The sequence below is a fragment of the Typopeltis vanoorti genome, chromosome 23 (genome assembly GCF_054136105.1).
Source record: "Typopeltis vanoorti isolate ZY-2024b chromosome 23, IOZ_Tvanoo_1.0, whole genome shotgun sequence".
Lineage (NCBI taxonomy): Eukaryota > Metazoa > Arthropoda > Arachnida > Uropygi > Thelyphonidae > Typopeltis > Typopeltis vanoorti.
Window position 1 is genome coordinate 60,777,528 of NC_143571.1, and position 20,095 is coordinate 60,797,622.

Below are 20,095 nucleotides of genomic sequence, written 5' to 3' on the forward strand. Positions count from 1 at the left end.
GAAATAAGAAAGCCAGTGCTTTAGAATGCACCAATTACAGAATTATTGCATTAATGAGTCATCTTGGCAAGTGCTGATGAAAATACTAACAGAACGCTTGAAGGGACATATGGAAGCACATCTTCCGGATGAGCAAGTCGGATTTTGACAAGATCGAAGTACAGTGCAACAAATACTTGCACTAAGACTAATAGCAGAGAAAGCTTGAAGAAAGAACAAAAAGATATATTGCTGTTTTGTGGACTTCCAAAAAGTATTTGATAATATTGATCAAAATATAACATGGGCTGTCTTGGAATCCTATGGTGTGGACAATAAACTGATCTGCCTGCTGAAAGATATAAACAGCCGAACACAAGCAAAAATCAGAATAGCATGTGAGACTGGAGATTGGTTTGCCACTAGTCAAGACAAGACAAGGGGACCCAATATCACTAATCATCTTCATTAAACATCTGGGAAGAACACTAGATAAGATTAAAGAAGGTGGAGGCATTTCAATAAATGGCATGAGAATAAACTACCTCTGCTTTGCAAATGACATCATCCTGATTGAAAAGATGCAGCAAGGCTGGAACAGATATTGCAAACACTATACACAGAAGGAAAAAGATATGGACTAAATGTCAACTTTGAAAAAACTAAAACAATGATATTCGGACAACAGGAGTTACGATAGACAGATTTCAACTGAAAAATGTGGAACACTTCACATATCTTGGATGCCACATGACGTGAAACCCAAAAAAAGAGATAAAATTTAGAATAGCCAGAACAACAACTATTTTAAATGCCATGGACAAAATATGGAACAGCTAAGCTATAAAGATGCAAACTAAACTGTGCATTGTAAAAACTTGTATCTTCAGCAGCATGCTGTATGAATGCGAGGCCTGGGTACTTCTGAGAGAATCTGAAAGGAGGATATTGGTATTTGAGAGGAGGTGCTATAGACAGATCTTGAGAATAAGCTGGATACAGAAAGTGAACAATGAGGAAATCTACATATATGTAGAACGAATGATGAGAGAAAATTAAAAACGTTGCTGTTTGGAATGATTGAAGGAAAGAACAAAAGAGGAAGACCAAACAGAGAATGGAGCGATGACATCATCAAATGGTGCAGAAACTCTATACACAAACTGAGTCATCTTGCACAAAATAGAATGCAATGGAAGAATCATATCAAGATGGCAGCAGACACCTACGAGCATTGGACCCATGGTTGTTGATGATATGGAAATATGATCTGGGTCTAGCTCCCACTGACAAGTCCTCAATAAAGGTCAGAACTGATCTGGGTTGTGGCCCTTCCCATAATGCATAGCATTATACATGTCTATAACGATATGTGCATTGCATTATGGTATACTAATGCAATTAATGTGAAGTCATTAGCCTCAGTACACCAGTAGCGAAGTTACTTCACATGCAAGGAATTAAGGATTCCAAGAATATAAATTTCTTGGAATCCTTAATTTATAGTATAACCAAGTGAAAAACTTTTAACATTTAATCACACCAAAGGTGCATACTTTTACATTACTAACATTGAACTGACAGCCATTTTCGCATGCTCACAATTTTAGCCTATTCAAAATCAATTGCATATCAGTAGCATTCCTGATTACCCTACCTATCTTTGTATCATCAGCATATAGCTGTATGATACAAATATGTATGTCAAATACTTCCCAAAGTCATTAATATACAGATTGAACAACAATGGACCAAAAGCTGATCCTTGCGGCCACAGGTTACCTTAAATCTTGAAGATTTATGTCCCTCATATTCCACTTTGATATCTGTCAGTCAGCTATCTTCTTATCCATACCAATAATTCATAATCCAATCTCATTCTCCAATTTATAACACAATCTTTCATGTTGCATTCTGTCAAAAGACTTAGCAACTTCCAGAAGTATCATTGTGTATGCATTCTCGTCTAGCTCAACAGTAACATTTTTACAGAATGTGAGGAAGTTGCTCAAACATGACTTTCCCTTAGTAAACACATGTTGTTCAATGCAAAGTATAGTTTCTCTGTCGAGCCATTTTTGATCGTTAGCCCTAATCAACTTTTCCAAAATCTTCAGCACCACTCCAGAAATACTGATAGGTCAATAGTTGGACACATCAGTCTTTACACAACCCTTGTGCAATGGGATTACCATACATTCTTTCCATTTCTGTGGCATCTTCCCTGTTCTGAGAGTCAAATTATATAACCTGGTCAAAAGGAATAGCCAGCTGAGCTGAACACTTTTAGCATCCCTGCTGATATCCCATCAATCCCTACTGTAGAATATGTATTTGGTTTCTGCAACTGCTCTAGTACCTCCTCATACACAGGAATTTCTTCATGCAGTGAAGAGGTATCATGGAGCTCAACGATACCTCTTCACTGTATGAGAGGTATCAGTGAACTCAATGTTGCATACACCAGGTCGATAGCTTTTAGCAAAATGGGCACTCATTAGTTGAACCTCTTCTGCATCAGTCACCTGCAGACCATATGCATTCAGTAGTAGTTATTCTTTCCTTAACTTGCAAGAAAAACAGAATTATTTTGGGACATTTTTAGTTTGAAGAACCAGTTTCTTTTTATACTCTAACAGCTTTCTGTACAACAGTTGCGACTCGTGACTGGCTGCTTATAATTTTCTTAACTAACATTATCCTTATGCACACATTATTCCTTCCACAATCTTTTTCTTACGAATCTCTTGCTTAGATTACTAATCCATTTCACTTCTACCCTATTTATTCTTCGAATTCTAGGGACACATTTTCTGACATTCATCGTTTAAGTATTTTTTTTAAAACACTTAACATGCACTGTCCATATCCTTCTCATCCAAACAATTGATACCATGATGCAAAACCTAGCATACCCCTCAGGCAGTCATAATTCCCTGCTTTGTAATTCAGCATTTAACCTTTTCTGAATGGAACCTTTGTAAACTTAACTACTTCCCAAGTACTGCATGATCATGGTCACCAACCAGGGGCAGAATAGTTACATCTTTAAAATCCCCTCTGACACTGTAATCAAATTTAACATTCTTTGACCTCTAGTTCCTTCTGTCACATGCTGCTTGAGGAAGCCATCTTGCAACAGCTCAATAAGTTTAGTTTTATTCTTACAAGATTTCAGAGCTACCAAATCAATATCTATAATTAGTCCCCCCATTATGATTACTCGTTTCTCACACCACCTTTATTTGGTAGTGCATTTTCTCATTAGAAACTATCCACTAGGTCTGGAACAAATACAGGATAGGGGTCAGTTCTGGCACACAAACCTTCAAGACAATTGGAGGAATGCTCTCAGAGTCAGGGGCCTTGTTAGATTCCATCTCACAGATTGCTTCAAACTCACCGCTGCATGAAAAACTGTAACTAGTATTGCAGTAATAGGTCTCAACTAACTGGATTCAAGTCATCAAATATCAGCAGCACACCCCTCCTCTCCTTTCTAAAAATACTGTATCCTTTACACTCGATACCAGTTAGTATGTCTGAATCTGATAGCCAGGTCTCACTAATGCCTACAATATGAGATCCCAACATACTGACCAAGGCAAACTATTCCTTTGTTTCTGATACTTCTATTCGTGTACAGCAATAAGATACTTGCATGTTTTGCTTTTTTTTGTATATTTTTGTCTGTAGTCTAGATGACAGTTCGACAACTTACAGAGATCTGTTCTTATGTAGTGCCTTACTTATACAGACATCTCTGAAACTAACGAAATTTGGTCATGTCACCATTATAAAAATGTGTAACAATGAACCTGCTGTAAATTTGATAGTTATTGGTTATATGTCAAGGATAACTGTAGTTATCAAATAATATTCCTCCTAAGATCCCCTTCCTCTCTTAGACCATTTTACTATTTCTGACTAAAGACTCAAATTAAACCAACTTAAATGACCCAAGTCCCCAATACATTCTTTTAAAAGTGTTTTCTTTTGAAAACAAAGTGAATGCAATGTTCAGAAAATTAAGATTCATAATTCAAATACAGACACTTCAATAAGTCTAAACTGTGCTCTGTAAAGTCAGGACAACAATAATAATAGGGCTGCAAGTCAGATAAAAGCAAGAAACTAGGGCAGTAATGTTAATGGGTAAAAGCAGGTACATCATTACCTGGTCACTCAGTAAGATGCAGCACTGTACCAGCTTAATTTTGCACATTATCACAAACTTGATTCAATGAACATAAAGCAAGCATTTTTCTTGACAGATTTTTTTTTTCCAAAATGGGTTTGGATATGATATGATCAGCTTATTAAAATTATTCTTTCAGGCTGTTATTTGGATTTTAGAGGAATCATAGCAGATTGAGATGGAGAAGGCATTCTATGCCAACTGGTTCTGCATCTTCATAGCACAAATTTTAACTGACAAGCATACAGGCACTAGATCTAATGCCTGTGTAACAGTTAGTATTGTTGAAGCACAAATTTCAAGTAGAAAAACCATTCAAAGTTTAATAAATTGATTTTTTTCCCTCCCTGCTGTTTCTGTGAATCATTAGCATTATTATGAATAATCAACAATACTTAAGCCTTTTGATACATACTCCTTTACATTTATAATTAACACCACATAAGTTAATTACAAATAAAGAACAGTGAAAAAGAAAAACCAACAGCTAGAAACTAAACACTAGTGATGATCAAAAGATCTTTAAAGCGAAGATGTGCAACTTTGTTTTCTAATGTAGACATTTTAAATAAGTTTATATCAGCCAACATAAGTGGACATTCTTTAGTTTGTCTTAAAATGGGATCATCATCACGTAAGCCTCTGGAAAGAAAATTCTTCACCTGCATATAAAACCAGTCAATTAACATTCAACTGAAAAGCCTATATAAAGAGTACGTTCCTCAATATTTTCAGTTGATGGTTAAGTGGCTGGCTTCACATGGAGGAGACAGGATTTTTCACTGTAGAGTCAGGTGTTTACCATGTATACACAGTAACAGCTTTGGACTATCACACATCCCTTAAAGATATTATGCCAGAAAATCCTAATGACTACAAAAGGTTTATAAATATACGAAATCTGCATTGTATATGCAGATAAAAGAAATTTTGTATTGCCAAGAAGTATACTACCTAACTAGAGACGTGAAATTTATTTTCTATTATACAAGAATTATAGTATAATCAGGTGACATATCAAAAATTGAGTTATTAAATCTTAAGGTTATTCATCGCAAAGTAATAACATTTAATAAATTACAAAAGTAACTTACAAGACCAGATATTAGTTGAGAAAAATATTTCTGAGCTTCGCCCTGAGGCATTCCAATATCAGGCTCTGCAATGAATCAAAAGCATATTATCTAAAGCAGTAGTATAGCATAAAACTTGATTCAAGAGTATCATGAAAAATATTTTAAAAAAATTTAATTGTTAGCACCCAAATTAAGCTAAGTTTCATTAGAAATTTTGAAATTATATTTTAAACACCAAATACATTTGTGAATCTTACCCACATTGTTAGTACTATTGGTACTCCACAAACTGCTGTCGAGAGGAAAACTTTTTCCCAAGCCATTATAGTCTTCTAAATAAGCAGGATAATGGTCTCAGCAAGAGATTAAATTCACCTGAAGGCATTCAAACATTTATGCCTACAGTTATATTTGAACCAAAGCCTACTGGTTGGATTGCAGAAGTATTAACCATTCAGCAAACTAGCCTGACAAGAAATCGAGCTACCTTGATCTCAGATCTATAACTTGCTTTATATTAAAAAAAAAAAATCAGAGAAACCAAGTTTGCTGATGAAATTTAAGCTATGGTCAGTAATTCTCCCTGTCCCCCCCCCCATATGGGAAGCATGTAGCTTAAACTGTAAAGAGGCATTATCTAAAATATTTTTATCAAGTCTGTCAGAGTCATTAAGATTATACCTGCACCCTTTCTACTATAACTTAGTGGATGAGATTTTAAAAATAATCATAATTTAATATTCTGGATATTTTTTATAAATTGTTTATGTTAGTACATTAGGTTTTGGTTTCATAATATATATATTGTTGGCACTTGCCATGTGCACGTTATTGATGTTATTTTGTCAAAATGAAATGTAAAGCAGTTAAAAATTTATGTACTTACTGGATTTGGAGAGCTGTGTTACTTTCAGAAATTTTTATTGTAGTTCAAAATTATTAAGTGTTGTGTTTTATGAAGACATTCTCTTGCTGCTAAACAGAGACAATGTGTCAGTCATTATACTTAGCTTCTCACTTGCCACTTTCATGGAGTGCGCATGCTCACCGAGGAGTTGGATGGGCGATTGATAGCCGACAGAGCATTCAGTATCAAGGTAATGAAAGAAAACAAGGGAGAGTTCTGAAAGAAAAGAGAACGCAGGCTGGCAGATATTTGGGTTCTGTGAAAATTAAGTTTTTATGCAACAGTCAAAGGAAAATTGATAGCAGATTCCGAAAAGGGAATCTTAGGTTAATAGTTTTTTTTTTTTTTTTTTTTTTTTTTTAAAGATTTAAGACTGTCAAATGAATGTTGGTAAATAAAAGAAAATGTTGCAATTGACGCCATAAAGCAGGGGTGGGGAACCTCTCGCCTGCAAGTCTATTTCAATTCTCCCCTTTGCTGATTACTCTTATGTAAATAAAATTTAATAATGATTTAAATTTATTATAATTAAATATACAAAACCAAAAATAGCTATATTACATATAATATGATCGTCATATGTCTGGCAAGATGTATATTGCACACTACATACACTCTATATAGGAGTTAAAATTTACCAGTCACCCATGGAAGTTTTTTAAATTAGCAATTTTTGCCCTGGATACTAAAAAGGTTCCCCACCCCTGCTCTAAAGGAATGGTCGAAGAAACGCTGATTGGAAGAGTAATAGTAGAGTCCAAAAAGGGAATTGTAGAACTGAGTTTTAAAGGTGGAAGACTGTCAATAAGTATTCTTAAATAAAATAAGATATTGTTATCGACGTTCTAAAGGAATGTTCGAAGAAACGCTGATTGGAAAGAATTGCATGAAGTGTTTACACTAAGTGAATTCAGAATATCTACACTTCAGAGTCAGGAAGAATTAATGTGTGCTACATGAGGGCCTTACAGAGAAACTGGTTATGAACATTTTTGTTATTGTGTAAACAAAGTGTTTAGTGTAGTAAATGAGATGAAGTATATGTTAAACAAATCAGTAATAGACTGAGAAAATGGCTGATCACTTAACTGTAAGTTTAAGTTAAAAGGCCTCGGATCCAATTAATTTTGTAGTTATGTATTTTGTTTGAAGTGTATATATTGTTTGTGTTTTATAAAGTGTGTTTATTTAGTCTTGAGTCAGTGATTTTTTTTGGATTCTGATAGAAGTGGTTAAAAAGTCATTACACCAATCAGAGTGAACTCTTGTGCATATATAGGTACACTTAAATATAAAAATAATTGTTAGAAACAGAACTTAAATAATACAAATAATCTCATAACAAATAAAATGACAAAATTTTCAAATCATAGCAGTAGATGAGTAATTGTTTATAATAAGACTGGCAAAATGGCTAATCTTAAAACATACTACTAACTCAAAGTATATGATCAGCAGCCTCTTTGATAGAAAATTAAAAAAAGAAACAAGAATGAGTAAAAAAAATGTAAACATTAAATATCAGGAATTCATCCTTTGAAGATGAATTCCTTTTGATTGCTTTAGTTACTAAAATCACCAAATGGGGAAAAAAAAAAAGTAATCATTCAATAGCTACTACTACATGCAATCTAATCTACTTTAAATGTATTATAAAAGTATCTTGCCTATCCTGTCAAAGAGTTCTCCACCAGATGCATATTCCAGAAATATGTAGTGATAATTTTCCTCTTTTCGCTGTCCAAAAAATTTGATTATTCTTTCATGATTCAACATACGGAGGATGCAAATCTATTCATGAGAATGGGGAGAGAAGAAAAAAAAAAAAATTGTAACATTACTGACAAACCTGTATAAATGATATTTTACAGAAATTACAAAAGACATTTCCTGCTAATGTAGAAATAAAATTAAACCAACTATAATTATTAAACAATCAGACCTCCATTGACTAGAAATTCATTGTGGGAGGTCCCACTCTCACGTGCACAGCTCATCATACTTTGACTTAAATGCATCGACTGTCTCTGCATTCAGCACACTTTCATACAATGCATTTCAATCACCTACCACTCTCCATGCAAAAAATCTACTCCTTGCTCTCACAACTTCGGATGGCCTCTTGTTCTCCCGGTTTTCAGCTATTCTGCGAAAAATCCCATCCACATTAATCTGGTAAATACCCTTCACCAACTCATGTTTCGATCATGTTCCCCTCCTCCTATCCACTAGGCTCTGCAATTTGCATTCTCCCAATCTGTCCTCATACTCCACAGACCAGAAACCAACTTAATCTGATCGTACAACTTTTACTTCTACACGTAAGTGTTCTCCAACGACATGTATTATCCACTGTGTTCTTAAAATTTTTAGCAAAATTGTCCTAGAAATTTCAAGTCCCTATCCTCCCTCATTCACAGTATAAGACTGGTGGGAGATATCTTAGAAGAGATGGAGATAAAAAGATCTGGGTGTGATGGAAGATAGACTTGAAATTTCTAGAACAATTTTGCAAGAACACTAAAAATTGTGAGAACACAGATAATACATGTCAATGTTCTCCACTGATACGTAGAAGTCATCTTTGCTTCTCAAAATTTAAAAACTTTATATTCTGCAACAATGACATCCTCACCCATTCCAAGTCTATTCAAGTCCTATTGCAAAGCTTTATGCTCATAACTCACCCCAATTTTGCATCAGCAGCAAACAAACAATTCTATATTATCATTTAAGCTGCTTCCAATACCATTTACATACAAATTAAACAATTCCCCAAAACAGGTCCCTGGGGCACACCACTAGTGAATTTCCTTTTCTATCACCACCCCAACACAACTTGCTGATACCTATCAGATAGCCAATCTCCAATCCAACCCCCAACCATCTGCTCCAATTTAATTACCAGCTTGTCATGAGGCAATCTATCAAAGGCCTTTGCAAAATCTAAATATACTATACTACTCTAAATATACTATACTACTTATGCATCCCCTTGTCTAAAGTAGCCACTTTCTTATAAGTAAGCAGATTACTAAAACACAATCCTTCTTTAGCAAACTTATGCTGTCCATCAAAGAATTCTGCAGTCAACCCAGTTTTGAATCCTGGTCCTTGTTAACATCCCTAATATCTTGACCATAAAACTACAGATAAGCCTATAATTTGATATATTAGTCTTATCACCTACTTTATGAAGCAGAACAATTTTGTCCTCTTTCCACTCCTTTAGAACTTGGGCCAATCTTAGACTCATGTTAAAAAGGCAAGCTGTAAACTTCCTGGAACATCTCAAAACACATGGTGATATGCCATCAAGTCCTACAGCCTTAGTGAAATAAAGTTTGCTCAATTTCTCCTATCTCCTGCTCACTCACCATTAGTTGTGTCCCTTCCCACTGCTCATTTAGCACCTCTGCTATATCCTCCTTAGTGTTTATTATTCTCATTATCACTGACCAACATCATCTTCCATAATTATTATTCTTTCTACTGGCCACATACTAAAAACTCCCTAGGATTTAGTCTCTCAGTCTCATTTGCTAATTGCTTCATACTGCACTTTTGCAATCTTTACCAAATGAGTCACCTTCTGTGCTTGCTCTTTGTACTGCTCATGTCACTGATTATTGCCAGTCATCTTGTGCCATCTCTACAATGCTTTTTTCCAGATTGCATGCTTCTCCTCTTCAGTCATCCATTTCATATCTACCTTATTTAATCTCTTGACCTTTGAAATATACTTAGTCACTGCCTTTGCTAAATAGTTCATGTGTAGAGAACAAACAGCAATGATTTCCTTCCCATCCAAATTTTTTATTCCATGATATTGTTGCAAGCTGCCTCCTAACTTTGGGAGAAAGCTGTATATAGTTCCACATATACAGCTTTCTCACAAATGTCCTAATATGGCTGGCCACAAACCAAGCAATCACTCCATGGTCACTTTCACCAACTAGAGGAAGATCTGACTTCATTTACAGTAATATCTTCCTTATGAGAATCAAATCCAAGACCCACCCTTGATCCTTGTACCACCTAAGATGTCCCTTAAAAACTCGAGAAATTCATTGTTTCATTCGAGTCTAAATTGAAATCAGCCATAATGATCATCCCTTTTCTTATTAACCAGACCAATTTGCTAAACATCTCCTTCTCACTGCCTTCTACATTACCAAGTGTATAGCAACACCCTACTAAACATTTCATCCTGTTCACCTCCACTTCAACACTGCTTCAAAACTATTGTCACTATTTGCTCCTTGCATCTCCACCTCAGATGGGCACAACTCCTCTGCCATCAAACAACACTCCTCCCTTTGTCTTCACAAAGACTACAAATCCATCTATCTCCATTCCAGTCAGAATGCCAACTCTGGTTCACCGACATCTTACTTATTCCAACAATTTTTGTGGGAATGAACTATAAACATTACAATTTCATCACCCTTGTTTTGAATGCTTCTGGCATTTATAAACACATGCACAAGCTCATTTCTGTTTCTATAACAAGTCCCACCAACCCCCACTTTTTGGATGACTCCTCTGCACTCCACACTAGCTATTCCTTTCTATCTGATATTAGAGAAACATATCTAACTGATATTAGAGCTCTCCTCACATCTAAATGTCACCTACACATTGTTGACCATCTTCATCCTTTCTTGCACAGCTCACACAGCCACCCCTAAAACCATCATTTACACTTCAAGTAGGGTCTCCATGTCCACCCCCCCCCTTCTCTCTCTCCAATTGTGCCACTCACCTCTCCATTTGTAAACTCTCCTACCTTACTTCTCTGTACTTCCATAACGCCTCTTGATTCCTTGTTCCATTCATTTTTGTCATGACTTTCTCTTGCAGAAACAGTTTTTCCAACTGACTTGCACCAAATCCATTTAAAGGCAGCCTATCTCTTTTAAATTCATCTCACATATTCACAAAATGAACGCTTCTCTTCACATGACTTTGCTAGAATACCATTCATAATCTTCACTCACCCTCAACTCATCATTATCATACCTGGAAACACATTGACTACCTCACCTACCACATCATCTTTCATTCTCCTTAACAGCCTCCTGACATCCATCTTTACATTCTCCTCATTACCAGTCAAATCATTTGTGCCAATTACCAACTCCTTTGCTCACTTCTCTTGTCCAATGCTTCAATCACCTGCTCACTCTATCTACTGGAAAACAAACCTTATACACCTTTTCATTCACTCATCATACCTAATTATCGAATCCCAGGGGTGCAATTCTAACTTGCCATCTTGTGGTGCACCCTGGGTCATGCCAAAGAGCTAGAGCAAGTGGCAGCCAGACCACTGTGCAATCTCCTGACCATATTTACACATGGAAACTCAAAACCTTAACAGTTCTTCAAACCAGCTGAAAGACTATTAGACATAATATCTATCTGCCAGTTAAACGTTGAGGGTATTAGAGCATCAAAATGTCAATGTCTTTCTAAACTTCTATGAAAAAAAAAACAGTCTAGTCCTCATTGAAGAATCACATATTGAAACTGAAGATCAAGTTAAATCTAGAGCAATAATCCCTGGGTATGACATTCTCGGGATTACTTAGTTGTAGCTATGGCAACATAACATATGTCCGAAATGATATTGAGAATGCTGTACTGATATCTTCTGCTGATGACGAAATCCATAAGCTTACTGTTAAAATAGCAGACATTACGACTGTGAATGTACATAAACCACCTGCAACTGTTTGACCAAATGATGTTCTACAGACATACTGCCACCGAATGATGTATGCTGGGGACTTCAGTCATCATACTTCTTGGAAATATGATCGGAATGATCAAAACGGGGAAATATTAGCTGAATAGGCAGATCAACACCATCTCCACTTGGTTTTTGATGCCAAGGAAAATGCACCTTTAAAATCAAGAGCCTGGAATAAGGAATATAACCCAGATTTGACATTCATCTCTACTGATAGTGAAAATCAACCTCTAACAGACTTTCAGATGTATTCTTGAAGTTTTTCCAAATAGCCAGCACATCTTTATGGAATTAGGAGCCCAAATTCCAGTGATAACATCATTTTCTTTTATGTTGGGCCCATATACGAGAGGTTGGCTGGTCAACCTATAGTACTTTAGTACTGTATATGAGTAGCATGATGGGAGAGGAGGAACTTGTTAACATTCGATTTAAAAGCCTGTATATTGTATTCCTTGGGAAATAACATTGGGGGAAGATTGTTCCACAGTACAGCAGTAGCAGGGATGAAGGAGAAGGAAAAGAAACTTGTTCTGTGGGTTTCGAGATGTACTGTGAAGGGGTGTTGGGAGGTGGCTGTACGTGTTCCAATGGGTTTAGTAGAGAGTGCAGGAATTATTGATGTTGTTTCAGATGAGCATTTTCCATGAAAATATTTGTAGAATATACAAATTGCAGAGACAGTGTCTATGTGAGAGTGGGAGGAGTGAGTCAGTAAGAGATGGCTCATTTATCAGTCTAATTGCTCTCCTCTGTATTGAGTCAAGCATTTTGAGGGAGCTTTTAGGAACCCCACTCCAAATGCAAGAACAATATTTGATGCTGGGCAGATTTGCGATTTGTATAGGGTTAACAGTTGTTTTGAAGTAGCATCTTCAGCTAAATAGAAAGCCTAGTTTTTTGGAAGCTGAGGATGCGATGTGTTTATGCCAGGAGAGGCCTGATGTCATGGTAATTCCGAAAAGAGATTTCATCTTGTCTGGGAATTTGAGTGTTATCGAAAATACTGGGGGGTTTCTTTTTTGTGTGAAATAAGACGGAACTGGGTTTTACTAGCGTTGAAGTTGACGAGGTTATCTGAGCCCCATTGGAGGATGTTTTGGAGGTCTGCTTTAAGGGAAGTTATGATTGATGTTCTGTGGGTTGAAGCGAGTTGTACAGGGTGAGGTTTATCAAATGAAAGGGAGGAGTGCAATGTGCTGTCATCTGCACAATTGTGTATTGGGTTGGAGGTCAACTGAAGTGGGTCATTGATGTATAGAAGGAAGAGGGTCAGTGAGAGACTTGAACGTTGTGGGACCCCAGCATTTGTTGGATAGTGGGAGGATAGGGAACCATCTACCATCACACATAGTGTGTGCCCAGACAGGAAGTTGGCAATCCATCTGCAGAAGTCCTAAGACAGTCCAAATGATGCGAGTTTGCTTAAGCCTTTGTGCCAGACCCAGTCAAAGGCTTTAGAGATATCGTGCGACTACTTGGGATTTGCCAAATTTTTCCATGGCATATGTCCAGAGATAGGTGATATATGACAGCAGGTCACCTGTTGATCGGCATCGACAGAATCCATACTGGTGGTCGTTTAATAGCTGGGTGCCTTCAAGGTAGGGTAGGAGTTGAGAGTTAATGGTTTTCTCCATCACTTTAAATAGGATTGTAGTTAGATGGCAGCAATTTGTCACCCTTTTTGGGAATGGGTTGAATATAGGCCAATTTCCAGGCTTTGGGATATATACCGGTGGAGTAGGAGAGTGTGTATAAACGGCATAGGATAGGAGTCAGTTCTGCTGCACAGACTTTCAGGACAATTGGAGGAATGCCATCAGGGCCAGAGACTTTTGTGTCTAATTTTGACAACAGGTTTATGATCTCTTTCTTGCAAAAGGATACAGGGGGCATTGTGTGTTGGGCAGTTGGAATGACTGAGGGACATTTGGCATTGTCAGTTATGCATGCATTGGAGGCGAAGTGTGAAGCCAGGAGATTAGCTTTTCCTGTGGATGATGTTGCAATTGAGCCATTTGGGTATGATAGCGGGGAGAGTAGTGTATGGCAAAAGTTGCGACCAATTGCTTTGGCAAGAGACCAAAAGGTATGGCTGCCGCTAAGACAGGCTGCAAGCTTCCTGCCCATTCAAATTCTGTTTTGGAATCATTGATACTTTTCTGCATCTGTTTTGGGCATCAGTATAGGTACTGAAGGAGGTTGGTGTTCTTGATTTGAGCCAGTTGTGGTATGCCCGATTTTTTGTTTGCACAGCCTTGGCACATTTTTTGGAGAACCAGGGTTTGGATGGGGGCGGCAATTCAGAGTGGTATGAGGAATGTATGTTATCATGCTAGTGAGGATTATTTTGGTGATGTGTTTAGGATTGGAAGACTGCAAACAGTAGTCCAACCATGGGAATGAAGCATAGTAGTCTCGGAGGCTGTCCCATTTAGCACTGTTGTAATGCCAGCCAACCCTTGTGCAGGTAGGACTGTGTGAGCGTTGTTGCATTGGGCAGGAGATGAGCACTAGGTTGTGGTCAGAATTACCCAGGGGGCTCACTACATTCACTGTATATTTGGAAGGATCGTTTGTAATTTATTTGGGTATCTGGTATTCTGGTCAGCTTGTGAACAATTTGTGTAAGGTCGTTGGTGATGGCAAAGATTTCGACATCTCTGTCTGCAAGATCTGTACAACTGGAAGAAGAAAGCCAGTTGGTGTTATGAACATTAAAATCACCTAGGAGGATAATTTCACTATTAGGATAGTGGGACTGGAGGAAATCAACTTTTGAGGAGAGGAAGTTAAAGGGCTCCGAGTGGTTGGTGGCATTGGGAGAGCGATAGAGACAGCAGATGAATTTGACTGAGCGGGGGAGAGATTTTTAGCTAAAGAAGGTCAAAGTTGGGCGATTCAAGGTTAGGTGCTCTCTGGCATGGTATGTCAGAGTGGATATATGCACACACACCACCCCTGGATCGAAAGGTGAAATTTGTGTTTCTATTAAGAAGAGTAGGTAAGGTTTGGTTGACTGCAGATGATAGTGAACGCTATTAAGGTTGGAGTAGAGACCACGGATGTTGGTGTAGTGGATATGCAAGGCCTGCATAATGGTTTCCTTGGGGGCTACTAGTGGTGTCACTTGGTTTTTGCACTAGTTTGGTTTGTTTATAGTCTATGGTCCAGTTGTCTCCATTCTGGCGTCTTTGTTCCCTTTGTTCAAAGGTTAAGTCAGGTTGAGCACGTACACGCGAATGGGGGCTACTGCCCTTTAGTTTGCTATTTATCACCCTTATTAATTTGGAAGTGTTTGTCGGTGTATCACAGATCACTTTGATGAGACATGGATAGTTCGTTCCATCCTTTCTTCTGTTTATGGGACTAAATCTATGATATTTGATGATGTCTCCAGGATCGAAGTTGCATTCGCCTGCTAGTTTGCTAACTTCTTTTAGAGATTTATAGTTTTCCTCCAGGAAGTTCAAAATAACAGCATTGACTCTCCTGTTTTTGGCCTCGAGCAACGAGTGTACCGTTGATGCGATTAAATCACGAGTTCGTTAGTGGGTACAGATGCATTTGTGATCGGCGAATATCGAGCTTTGTTTCCAACTTTCGGATGAGAATGTACCGATCATGTTACTGAGGTGTTGTTCGAGATCTTCGACTTGTTTGCCTATGTTTAGCAGTTGTTTAACAGAGGGGAAGCATATCAAACAGAAAAAAGGCTGGTTCAGTTTGATAAGTAACTTGAGCACCGAATCCTCTACTTTCATGCAGGAAGTACGTAGCCAGTTGCAGCAGAAGTCGCACGATACGCTTTTTTTTGCTTTCTGTAATTTCAGTTTCGCAATTGTGGCACTTCGTATTGTCTTTCAGTTTGTTGGGTGTCAGCTGCACTACACTGACGGGACTCTAGTCTTTCGTTGCTGGCGCCATCTTTATTTTGCATGGTTGGCATATTGGGTGCTTTCACGTGGCTGTTTTTTGATTGAATAATAACTAATATGAAGTACTATGGGTACTTATAAGTTGTGTAGAAGTAGCTGGCTCCTTGGTATTACCCTCTGTATTCTGTTTACTGGTTGTTTTGCACAAAAGAGGCAATTGCAATAAAACTCAGGAGCACAAGTTTAACCTAGACCAAGATGGAATTTCCAAAAAGGTGACTGGGAAAACTTCGCTGTGGATCTAGACACTCCTTAGAATTCCTCAACTTACAAAAACTATACACTGTTCAGTGGAGTAGTCATAGTGGTGGCAAAAATGCACATTCTCGAGGCTACCGAAAAGAATACGTGCCTGGATGAACCAATGAAAGCAAATCCCTGTATCGGGAATTCCTTAAAAATCCCAAGATAGGAGAAGAACTGCTCCATAGTCTCAATGCTACTCTTATGGAAAAGTAGATTCAAATAACTGAAAACAGATTTCAAACACTCTAGCAGAAAAGCCTGGTCGCTACTTAAAAAGCTTGGTTCAAGCCCCTCTGTACCAAAGAAATCTCGTTTTGTCGACCCAAATCAGATAGCTGATCATATTGTTTCTTTCTAGAGCTCCAATAGATAAAGAACATACTAAAGAGGTAAAACGCAAACTAAAGGATATGAAGTCAGTAACTCAAAAGAATCAACAATTCTCTTTGCCTTTCTTTGCAAACTATTAATAGTTTGGTATTTGAGAGATGAAATACCAAACTGTTAATAGTTTGCTATTAACAGTTTTTATATTATTAATTTAGTAATCGTTCTGAAAAATCCCCAGGCAGACAATTTCACAACTTTCACTGTCTCAATGCTAGTATTGTCTACTTAATCAACATACAACCCTCAAGATTACGGTATTAAATGCAGACGTGATGAGATGGCTTTTTATTTTGCATGCTTGTTTTATTTCCTTTGGAGAAAGATTAGACTCATCCTATGCAAATGCAAACAAAGTATTCTGGCAGACCATCCGCTGCCTTCGAGGGAGGAAATCGTGCACAGCAAGGGCAATTAAGGCCTCTGATGGTGCACTTTTAACAATCGAGAAGGATATCCTCCACAGATGGAGGGAATACTTTGAGAGCCTTCTTAACCCAGGTGGCCCAGCAGTTGTGGACATCTAAGAGTTGCAGATCGGGGCAATGACTAGTCTCACAGCAGAAGAGGTTCATTTAGCAATAAAATCGAGCAAGGCTGCTAGCGATGATGAAATTCGGCCCGAAATGCTAAAAGCCTTAAATCAAGACGGTGGTCTCCGGCTGACTCAAGTGTGTCAGCCTGCTTGGATATCTGGGCGAGCACCAAAGCAATGGCAGACAGACATAATAATACCAATCTTTAAGAAGGGAGACCAGAAGGATTGCAGTAACTATCGTGGCATCTCTCTCTGCTCAGCCTGCCTGGGAAAGTGTATGCCAAGTGCTTGGAAAGATGGTGAAGGAGCATAGTTGAGTCAAAGTTCCAGGAAGAACAATGTGGCTTTCGTCCTGGTAGAAGCACAACTGACCAAATCTTCACTTTAAGGCAAGTCTTTGAGAAATCTTGGGAATATGCCAAGAATGTCTACACATGTTTTGTGGACTTGGAGAAGGCATATGACCGGGTTCCTCAGGATAAGCTTTGGCAAGTAGTACAAGAGTATGGAGTGGATGGCCAACTATTAGCTGCCATCAAGTCCCTGTATGAATGCCCAGAGTTTTGTGTCAGGGTAAACAGCACAAAGTCTGAACCTTTCACAGTCTCCGTTGGCCTCTGCCAAGGGTGTGTTCTGTCACCCCTCCTTTTCATAATATTTATGGACTGGATTGATGGGCACAGCCGAGGCAGTGAGTGTGTCAGAATTGGAAGATACAGCATTGGACGTCTGCTTTTTGCAGATGACCTAGTTCTGCTTAGCTCTTCCACAGATGACCTACAGCAGACCCTGGATAGGTTTGTAGCTGTTTGTGCAGATGCCGGAATGAAGATCAGTGTGGCCAAAATTGAAACATTTGTGGTCTCAAGACAACCATCCCAGTGCACTCTAAATGTAAGTGGAGTCCCAATGAGGCAGGTGGAGAAGTTTAAATACCTTGGGTCCATATTCACGAATGATGGAAAATGGGACGTAGAGCTAGATACTCTAATTGGCTTAGCAAGCTCAATATTGCGGGAGCTTGGCCGTTCGGTAGTATTGAAGGGGAAGTTAAGCCAGAAGGCAAAGCTGGCTGTCTTCAATACAGTCTATGTCCCCATCCTCACCTATGGTCATGAGAGTTGGGTAATGACCGAGAGAATGCGGACATGAATCCAAGCGGCTGACATGAGGTTCCTTCAAGGGGTTGCGGGGCTGACAAGACTCGACAGAGTCAGAAGCTCTGCAATTCGGGAACCCTCAATACTCAACCGCTGCTTCTCCATGTTGAGAGATCACAGTTACATTGGTATGGGCACCTGGTCAGAATGCCAGGAGAGAGGCTCCCTCAGCAGGCCCTCTTTGCCAAGCCAGAGGGTGGGAGGCCACACAGAAGGCCAAGGACTCACTGGATAGATTATATCCAAAACCTTGGGTGGACACGTTTGGGAATCCCACCAGAACACCTGAGCTTGGTGGCAGAGGATCGTGACCATTGGAAGTTCCTCTTGCAGCTGTTTGTATGTTTTATTTCACACATTTTCCATAAAAATTTAATAAAGAATCATTCTAAATTTTATTTGGTTAATAAATTAAAGAATATAATCTTATTTTCGTATATACTACTTCACTAAGACTTGTTGCAAAAAGGCAAGAGAACTAAAATACTTTTATACTGTAAAGCACTATTAAGAAAATACCAGAGAACGTGAATTATTAATTAATAGCTTTAATGGAATATGTACTCATGACTTCCACATGTAACAAAAATTATATAGAATTCATTCAAAAATTCCAATATTTCATCCCATGTTATGTGGACATGGTCAGGAAGATAACCATCTACATTCAAAGTGACGAGTCATAAATCATGCATATATTAGCTCATGTCTCTTGGTTGCAGCGAAGTATGATATTACACTATTAGAGTTCAAAAGGAACAATTGTTTAGGTTACATAGATTTAAAAAAAAACTATTTAAAATAACAAATTAAAAAAAAAAAAGAAAACTTAAAGAGCATTTCATCTATAAACATAGATGAATTCATAAGTTTGAAATATCAGAGGGAGGGAAGAAGCTACCACAATATTCAACCAATAACCGATTAACTGCAACAGCTAGGCTATAAATGAACTAAATATTTTGTATTAAAAATGTTCTAATTTTGCCTTGTCTCCTCTGTGTATGTCTTACAAATCATGGCAAATTTAGAAGAAAAAAAGTTATCAGAATTATGTATAATGAAGCTAATGTTTTGAGATTGCCCAAATTTTATATAAAGCAAAACCACCTCCTTTAAATATACTCCTCCCAGAAGTACAAACACTTCACTCCATATGCCAGAATACCAATTTTGTCATCATGAAGACTGATAAAAGTAATGCCACTGTTGTGATGAAAACCAATGAATATATCTTAAGAGATGGATCAACCTACAGTGTTATCAGCAGGTATCCAAAAGAAGAAGTCAATAAAAATATTCAATAAATTAATAAATAAATTATTAGACAATGTACAATCATTGGATGCCACTACTGTTGAGAAGTTATGCATTCATGTTCATCTACCTCATTTCTATGGTCTTCCTAAAATGCATAAGGATGGTAACACACTATAGTCCTAGAGCCAATACAGTCTACTCCAATAGTGGGCTATATTGGTTCTCTAATTTACTACCTTGTGAAACATCTCTTGTCATCTCACTGGTCAAAGCAGCTCTTATATCAAAAGAGTCTTCACTTCAAAGAGAAAATCAAAGATCTACATTTGTCTAATAAAAAGAGATAGTCTCTTGTGGTACATTGGTGAATAGAAACAATCTGATTTCCCAAAAGACATTGTCAACCTATTTAAATTTAACATCAAGGTTCTTTTAACCACACACGTTATTTTACATGGTAAGTTATTCAAATAAATAGAAAAAACAGTGGGCAATCTTATTTCACCTGCCTTAGCTGACTATATAGCATCTAGGGAAAAAAAAAAAAAAAAAAACTGACACTATTCCCCTCAGCCTTGTATATGGTTCACTTTTGTTGATATATTTGCAATCTAGTCATACACTGAATCAAAGTTACTTCAGTTACTA

General features: G+C 37.7%; 1 protein-coding gene across 1 annotated transcript in view; it reads right to left on the minus strand.

Annotated features, from left to right (window-relative positions):
• grp (serine/threonine-protein kinase grp) overlaps positions 1-20,095 on the minus strand; it is a 207,825-nt gene that overhangs the window by 141,494 nt on the left and 46,236 nt on the right. The window contains exons 4-5 of the mRNA XM_090412954.1: positions 7,828-7,951; positions 5,272-5,336 (exon numbers count right to left, since the gene is read on the minus strand). Of these exons, the coding sequence (XP_090269080.1) occupies positions 5,272-5,336; positions 7,828-7,951 (189 nt within the window). The remainder of the gene's footprint in view (positions 1-5,271; positions 5,337-7,827; positions 7,952-20,095) is intronic.